The 9,254-nt window shown below is 50.2% G+C and overlaps 1 protein-coding gene across 1 annotated transcript; it reads right to left on the bottom strand.

The window, feature by feature from the left end:
- Positions 1–1,709: 1,709 nt before the first annotated feature.
- LOC121855875 (uncharacterized transmembrane protein DDB_G0289901-like) lies at positions 1,710–3,248 on the bottom strand. Its single transcript, XM_042351041.1, has 3 exons — positions 3,176–3,248; positions 2,406–2,642; positions 1,710–1,912 (listed from the first exon to the last, which is right to left on the bottom strand). Exons 1-3 carry the CDS (start codon positions 3,246–3,248, stop codon positions 1,710–1,712), a joined length of 513 nt encoding a protein of 170 aa, XP_042206975.1.
- Positions 3,249–9,254: the final 6,006 nt, after the last annotated feature.

Genomic DNA, 9,254 nt, shown 5'->3' with positions numbered 1-9,254 from the left:
AAATAAAATAACAACAGCGTCATCAACAACATCATGTAACGTAAACAGCAGCACATCATCTTAGCAACAGCATGTCATGTAACAGCAGCGTCATGTAACAACAGCGTCATAACAGCGTAAAATGTAACAACAGCATCGTAATAACAGCAGCGTCAGCAACGGCGTAAAATATGGCAGCAGCGTAAAATATTAGCCAGCGGCGTCACAATAAAATATAACAACAGCATCATCTTAACAACAGCATCATCTTAACAACAGCATCATCTTAATAACAGCATCATCTTAACAACAGCATCATCTTAACAACATCATAACAGCATAAATAACAACAGCATCACATAAATAATAACAGCGTAAAATAACAACAGCGTAACAACAGCAGCGTAAAAAAATAACAGCACGTCATCTTAACAACAATAAATAACAACAACAGCATCATCAACAACAACAGCATCATCAACAACAGCATCATAACAACAACATCAAAATAACAATAACATCATGTAATAACAATAACAATAACAGCATCATCATAACAACAGCGTAATAAAAATAACAACAGCATCATGTAACAACATCATAACAACACATCATCTTGCTTTAACACATCATAACAGCACATCATATAGCATCATGTAACAACATCATAACAACATCATAGCATCATAACAACAGCATCATAACAACAGCATGTAACATAAAATAACAACAACAGCATCATCTTGCTGCATAAAATAACAGCATCATAACAACATCATAACAACAGCGCATCATGTAACAACAAATAACAACAGCATCAACAGCAACAGCCATCATCATAAACGGCATCATAACAACAGCGTCATCTTAACAACAGCGCATCATCTTAATAACAGCATCATCTTAACAACATGCATCATAACAACAGCATAAAAATAGCAAAGCAACAGCATCATCAACCAGCATAACAGCATCATAACAACAGCGTAATAAAATAACAGCAGCTTCATAAAATATGCTTTCAGCATCATCTTAACAACAGCATCATCAACACAACAGCATCATAACAACATCATCTGTTAACATCATCGCTGCACAGCATCATGTAACAGCGTAAAATAACAGCAGCAGCATGTCATCATAACAACAGCATAAATAACAACTAACATCATCATCATAACAGCATACGCGTAAAATAACAACAGCATCGCAACGGCATCGCACTCTTCAATCATCAGCAGCAACAACATAAAAATAGCACCAGCATCATCATGGCATCATCAGCAACAGCATAAAATAACCAACAGCATGTCATCTTAACAACAGCATCATCTTAACAACAGCGGCATCATCAGCAGCAACAGCATCATAACAGCGTAATGCATGTAACAACAGCATCATAAAATATAACAACAGCATCATCTTAGCATCATCATAGCACATCACATCACCAGCATCACATCACTGCCGCATCATCCTGCTGGCAGCTAGATTTCACCAATTTGCACGTCATCGGTTGATGGTGTGCGATATAACACACGCACTGCACGCACGCATGAGGATGGTGAATGACGTTTGATGGGCATTATTGACACCAGTGCATCCCGCCCCGGCCTCGACATGTGTGGGTGCTTCACGACACACAATAGGCATGCACGTGCAACACCACTGTGCTGTGCGTCCATTGAACACAATTCCAGTTAATTTAAAATGATATGTTTTGGCTAAAGTCACGTGTTGTGCAGGCGATAATTGTTAGTGTCTGCACCACTGTTAGCACCAGTGTCACCACTGTTAGCACCAGTGTCACCACTGTTAGCACCTGTCACCAACCGAGCACCAGTGTCACCACTGCTAGCACCAGGCACCACCCTGTCAGCACCAGTGTCACCACTGTTAGCACCAGTGTCACCACTGTTGCACCAGGCCACCACTGTGCACCAGTGTCACCACTGTTAGCACCAGTGCTCCACCACTGTGCTCCAGTGTCACCACTATTAGCACCAGTGTCACCACTGTTAGCACCAATGTCACCACTGTAGCACCAGTGCACACTGTTATTTTCCAGTGTCACCACACTGGCACCAGTGTCACCACTGTGGCACCAGTACTGCCGCGCATCACCCACTATTGCTGGTGTCACCACTGATAGCACCAGTGTCACCACTGTTGCCTGTGCGCACGCTTTTCCAGTGTACACCACTGGCACCACTTCAGTGCACACGCGCCCAGTGATAGGCTAGCACCAGTGTCACCACTGTTAGCACACATGTCACCACTGTAGCACCAGTGTCACCACTGTTAGCACCAGTGTCACCACTGTTAGCACCAGTGTCACCACTGTTAGCACCAGTGTCACCACTGTTAGCACCAGTGTCACCACTGTTAGCACCAGTGTCACCACTGGTAGCCCAACCCAGTGTCACCACTGTTAGCACCAGTGTCACCACTGCTAGCACCAGTGTCTGCTGTTGGCACCAGTGCACTGTTAGCACCAGTGTCACCACTGCCAGCACCAGTGTCACCACTGCTAGCCCTGTGTACCACTGTTCCAATATCACCACTGTTAGCACCAGTGTCACCACTGTTAGCACCAGTGTCACCTGCTGGCACCAGTGATAGGCTGGTAGCACCAGTGCTCACCAGTGCAGCACCAGGTCTGCCTGTTGCCCTGTGTCACCACTGTTAACAGTGTCACCACTGCTAGCACCTGTGTCACCACTGTTAGCACCAGTGTCACCACTGTTAGCACCTGTGTGTCATGCTGTTAGCACCAGTGTCACCACTGTGCACCAGTGTCACCACTGTTGCACCAGTGTCACCACTGTTAGCACCAGTGTCACCACTGTCTACCACCCAGTTCACCACTGTTAGCCAGTGTCACCACTGTTAGCACCAGTGTCACCACTGTTAGCACCAGTGTCTACTGCTAGCACCAGTGTCACCACTGTTAGCACCAGTGTCACCACTGTTAGCACCTGTGTCACCACTGTGCCAGTGTCACCACTGCTAGCACCTGTGTCACCACTGTTAGCACCAGTGTCACACTGTTAGCACCAGTGTCACCACTGTTAGCACCAGTGTCACCACTGTTAAGCTAGTGTCACCACTGTTAGCACCAGTGTCACCACTGTTAGCACCAGTGTCACCACTGTTGCACCAGTGTCACCACTGTGCACCAGTGCCCTGCACTCACTTACGCCAGTGATAGCCTGACTTTCAGTGTCACTGTTAGCACCAGTGTCACCACTGTTAACAAGTGTCACCATGATAGCACCAGTGTCACCATGCACTGTTAGCACCAGTGTCACCACTGTGCACCAGTGTCACCACTGTTGCACCAGTGTCACCACTGTTAGCACCTGTGTCACCACTGTAGCACCAGTGTCACCACTGCTAGCACCTGTGTCACCCTGTTAGCACCAGTGTCACCACTGTTAGCACCAGTGTCACCACTGTTAGCACCTGTGTCACCACTGTGCACCAGTGTCACCACTGTTAGCACCAGTATCCACTGTGCCCAGTGTCACCACTGCTAGCACCAGTGATAGAGCTGGTAGCACCAGTGTCACCACTGTGCACCTGTGTCACCACTGTTAGCACCAGTGTCACCACCAGTGTGCCACTGTAGCACCAGTGTCACCACTGTTAGCACCGTGTCACCACTGTAGCACCAGTCCCCACTGTTAGCACCGTCACCACGCTGCACATGCACCCTGTGCACCAGTGTCACCACTGGCCCAGTGTCACCACTGTTAGCACAGTGTCCCTCGCATCTCACCACTGTTGCACCTGTGTCACCACTGTTAGCACCAGTGTCACCACTGCACCATGTCACACTGCTAGCACCAGTGATGGCTAGCACCAGTGTCACCACTGTTAGCACCAGTGTCACCACTGTTAGCACCAGTCACCACTGTTGCACCGTGTCACCACTGTTAGCACCAGTGATGCTGGTGGCACCATGTCACCACTGTTAGCACCTGTGTCACCACTGCTGGCACTGTTAGCACCAAGTTGCACTGTGTCCACTGGCACCAGTGTCACCACTGTTAGCACCAGTGTCACCACTGTTAACCAGTGTCACCACTGTTGCACCTGTGTCACCACTGTTAGCACCAGTGTCACCACTGTTAGCAGTGTCACCACTGTTAGCACCAGTGTCACCACTGTCACCCACTGTTAGCACCAGTGATAGAGCTGGTAGCACCAGTGTCACCACTGTTAGCACCGTGTTGCGCACCAGTGATGGCTGGTAGCACCAGTGTCACCACTGTTAGCACCTGTGTCACCACTGTTAGCACCAGTGTCACCACTGTTAGCACCAGTGTCACCACTGTTAGCACCAGTGTCACCACTGTTAGCACCAGTGTCACCACTGTTAGCACCAGTGTCACCACTGTTAGCACCAGTGTCACCATTTACACCTGTGTCCACTGTGCACCAGTGTCACCACTGTAGCACCAGTGTCACTGGTAGCACCAGTGTCACCACTGTTAGCACCAGTGCTGTTAGCACTGTCTTACACAGCACCAGTGTCACGCACCATGTCTGTTAGCACCAGTGTCACCACTGTTAGCACCAGTGTCACCACTGTTAGCACCAGTGACAACTGTTAGCACCAGTGTCACCACTGTTAGCACCAGTGTCACCACTGTTGCACCAGTGTCACCACTGTTAGCACCCAGTGTCACACGCCCAGTGTCACCACTGTTAGCACCAGTGTCACCACCCACTGTTAGCACCAGTGTCCCACTGTGCACCAGTGTAACTTGCACCAGTGCACCACTGTTGCATCAGTGTCACCACTGCTAGCACCAGTGATAGGCTGGTAGCACCAGTGTCACCACTGTTAGCACCTGTGTCACCACTGTTAGCACCAGTGTCACCACTGTTAGCACCAGTGTCACCACTGTTAGCACCAGTGTCACCACTGTTAGCACCTGTGTCACCACTGTTAGCACCAGTGTCACCACTGTTAGCACCAGTGTCACCACTGTTAGCACCAGTGTCACCACTGTTAGCACCAGTGTCACCACTGTTAGCACCAGTGTCACCACTGCTAGCACCAGTGATAGAGCTGGTAGCACCAGTGTACCACTGTTAGCACCTGTGTCACCACTGTTAGCACCAGTGTCACCACTGTTAGCACAGTGTCACCACTGTTAGCACCAGTGTCACCACTGTTAGCACCAGTGTCCACTGCTAGCACCAGTGTCACCACTGTTAGCACCTGTGTCACCACTGTTAGCACCAGTGTCACCACTGCTAGCACCTGTGTCACCACTGTTAGCACCTGTCACCACTGTGGCACCTGTGTCACCACTGTGCACCAGTGTCACCACTGCTAGCACCAGTGATAGAGCTGGTAGCACCAGTGTCACCACTGTTAGCACCAGTGTCACCATGTTAGCACCTGTGTCCACTGTAGCACCTGTGTCACCACTGTTAGCACCAGTGTCACCACTGTTAGCACCAGTGTCACCACTGTTAGCACCAGTGTCACCACTGTTAGCACCTGTGTACCACTGTTAGCACCAGTGTCACCACTGTTAGCACAGTGTCACCACTGTTAGCACCAGTGTCACACTGTTAGCACCAGTGTCACCTGCTAGCACCAGTGTCACCACTGTTAGCACCAGTGTCACCACTGTTAGCACCAGTGTCACCACTGTTAGCACCAGTTCACCTGTGCACCAGTGTCACCACTGTTAGCACCAGTGTCACCACTGTTAGCACCAGTGTCACCACTGTGTGCACCAGTGTCACCACTGTTAGCACCAGTGTCACCACTGTTAGCACCAGTGTCACCACTGCTAGCACCAGTGTCACCACTGCTGCACCAGTGTCACCACTGTTAGCACCAGTGTCACCTGTTAGCACCTGTGTCACCACTGCTAGCACCAGTGTCACCACTGCTAGCACCAGTGTCACCACTGTTGCACCAGTGTCACCACTGTTAGCACCTGTGTCACCACTGCTAGCACCAGTGTCACCACTGCTAGCACCTGTGTCACCACTGCTAGCACCAGTGTCACCACTGCTTAGCACCAGTGTCACCACTGCTAGCACCAGTGTCACCACTGTTAGCACCAGTGTCACCACTGCTAGCACCAGTGTCACCACTGTGCACCAGTGTCACCACTGTTAGCACCTGTGTCACCACTGCTAGCACCAGTGTCACCACTGCTAGCACCAGTGTCACCACTGCTGGCACCGTGTCACCACTGCTAGCGCCTGTCACCACTGCTAGCACCAGTGTCACCACTGCTAGCACCAGTGTCACCACTGCTAGCACCTGTGTCACCACTGCTAGCACCTGTGTCACCACTGCTAGCACCTGTGTCACCACCACTGCTAGCACCAGTGTCACCACTGCTAGCACCTGTGTCACCACTGCTAGCACCAGTGTCACCACTGCTAGCACCTGTGTGCCACTGCTAGCGCAGTGTCACCACTGCTAGCACCAGTGTCACCACAGCTAGCGCCTGTGTCACCACTGCTAGCACCTGTGTCACCACTGCTAGCACCTGTGTCACCACTGCTAGCACCAGTGTCACCACTGCTAGCACCAGTGTCACCACTGCTGCACCTGTGTCCCACTGCTGCACCTGTGTCCCACTGCTAGCACCTGTGTCACCACTGTCACCAGTGTCACAACTGCTGCCCCAGTGTCCCCACTGCTGCGCCTGTGTCACCACTGCTAGCACCTGTGTCACCACTGCTGGCACCTGTCACCATACTGCCAGCACCAGTGTCACACTGCTAGCACCTGTGTCACCACTGGCGCCAGTGTCCTAGTGTCATCACTGCTAGCACCTGTGTCACCACTGCTAGCACCAGTGTCACCACTGCTAGCACCAGTGTCACCACTGCTAGCACCTGTGTCACCACTGCTAGCACCAGTGTCACCACTGCTAGCACCGTGTCACCACTGCTAGCACCTGTGTCACCACTGTTACAATGTGTCACCACTTCTAGCACCTGTGTCACCACTGCTTAGCACCTGTGTCACCACTGCTAGCACCTGTGTCACCATTGCTAGCACCTGTGTCACCACTGCTAGCACCAGTGTCACCACCTGCTAGCACCTGTCACCACTGCTAGCACCTGTGTTACCACTGGTAGCACCTGTGTCACCACTGCTAGCACCAGTGTCACCACTGCCAGCACCTGTGTCACCACTGCTAGCACCTGTGTCACCACTGGTAGCACCTGTGTCACCACTGCTAGCACCTGTGTCACCACTGCTGAGCACCTGTGTCACCACTGGTAGCACCTGTTCACCACTGCCAGCACCTGTGTTACCACTGGTAGCACCTGTGTCACCACTGCTAGCACCTGTGTCACCACTGGTAGCACCCAGTCACCACTGCTAGCACCTGTGTTACCACTGGTAGCACCTGTGTCACCACTCAGCACCTGTGTCACCACTGGTAGCACCCAGTCACCACTGTTAGCACCAGTGTCACCACTGCTAGCACCTGTGTTACCATCAGCACCTGTGTCACCACTGCTAGCACCTGTGTCACCACTGGTAGCACCTGTGTCACCATCAGCACCTGTGTCACCACTGGTAGCACCTGTGTCAGCAGCACCAGTGTCACCACTGCTAGCACCGGTACCACTGGTAGCACCTGTGTCACCACTGCTAGCACCTGTGTCACCACTGTGAGCACCTGTGTCACCACTGTTAGCACCAGTGTCACCACTGCTAGCACCTGTGTCACCACTGGTAGCACCTGTGTCACCACTGCTAGCACCAGTGTCACCACTGCGAGCACCTGTGTTACCACTGGTAGCACCTGTGTCACCCACTGCTAGCACCTGTGTTACCACTGGTAGCACCTGTGTCACCACTGGTAGCACCTGTGTCACCACTGCTAGCACCTGTGTCACCACTGGTAGCACCTGTGTCACCACTGTTAGCACCAGTGTCACCACTGCTAGCACCTGAGTTCCACTGGTAGCACCTGTGTCACCACTGCTAGCACCTGTGTTACCACTGGTAGCACCTGTGTCACCACTGCTAGCACCTGTGTCACCACTGGTAGCATGTGTCACCACTGCTAGCACCTGTGTTACCACTGGTAGCACCTGTGTCACCACTGCTAGCACCTGTGTCACCACTGCTAGCACCTGTGTCACCATTGCTAGCGCCAGTGATACAGCTGGTAGCACCAGTAGCACTATTACTAGCACCAGTACGCGAGAGTTAGTGTGTGTGTGTGTGTGTGTGTGTGTGTGTGTGTGTGTGTGTGTGTGTGTGTGTGTGTGTTCCACCAGTGGCACTGCTGTTAGCTATTGTACCTATTACTGCCACTAGCGCCACCGTGGGAATTACTAGCAATATTTACACGAAAAATAATAGCACCAGCATCCGCAGTACTAGCAAGTGTCTCCCTGCTGTTATATTATCTCCTGCTGCTATATTATCTCTCTGCTATATTATCCCCATGTTGCTATATTATCCTGCTGCTATATAGCCTGTTTCGCTATCTCCTGCTGCTATATATCTCCTATTGCTGTATTATTCCTTACTGCTATATTATCTCCGTGCAGCTATATTATCTCCATGTTGCTATATTATTCCCTGCTTCTATGCTATCTCCCTGCTGCTATATTATCTCCCTATTGCTGTATTATCTCATTGCTATATTATCTCCCTGCAGCTATATTATCTCCCTGTTGCTATATTATCTCCTGCTACTATGTTATCTCCCTGCTGCTATATTATCTCCCTATTGCTATATTATCTCCCTGCTGCTATAGTATTTTATACTGCTATATTAAATTTCTGCTGTTATATTTCCCTGCTGCTGTATTATATCCCTACTGCTATAATATGTCCCTGCTGCTATACTATCTCCCTACTGCTATATTATCTCCCTGCTGCTATATTAACTCTCTGATGCGGTATTATCTCCCTGTTGCTATATTATCTCCCTGCTGCTAGATTATCTCTCTGTTGCCATATTTTTCCCTGGGAGAGGAGGGAGGGAGAGGAAGTTTTCAATAGTTGGTCACGCTGGTGTGGTTGTAGCTCACAATATACAGTGAGCATGTAGTGGAGGATCCATTAACCTTGGTTTACTGTACAGTATATGAGGTGTGACGCCGCGATGGATTAGATTAGGTTAGGATAGGTTTAGTTACGTTAAGTTACGTTACGTTACGTTCAGGTGTGTAATGAAGAGGTAATATAAACTGGTGTGTCTAATTTCCAGGTTATATAATTTTGATTAGTGTACAGAAAAGTGTGGTAATTCCTCTAT

This window comes from Homarus americanus, unplaced genomic scaffold (assembly GCF_018991925.1).
Source record: "Homarus americanus isolate GMGI-L3 unplaced genomic scaffold, GMGI_Hamer_2.0 scaffold46329, whole genome shotgun sequence".
Taxonomy (NCBI): Eukaryota; Metazoa; Arthropoda; class Malacostraca; order Decapoda; family Nephropidae; genus Homarus; species Homarus americanus.
Note: the sequence above shows the minus strand (reverse complement) of the source record. Positions and strands in the feature narration are given on the sequence as shown.

Bases quoted from the DNA above. Each gene is read 5' to 3' on its own strand.
- LOC121855875 (XM_042351041.1), bottom strand. From the start codon at position 3,248: ATGGTGACACTTGTTAACAGTGGTGACACTGGTGCTAACAGTGACACT. The intron at 2,643-3,175 runs GTGAGTGCAGGG...ACAGGGCAACAG, and splicing joins TCAGGCTATCACTGGCGTAA to GCAGACCTGGTGCTGCACTG. The intron at 1,913-2,405 runs GTGACACTGGGT...ACTGGTGCACAG, and splicing joins TGACACTGGTGCTAACAGTG to TGGTGGCCTGGTGCAACAGT.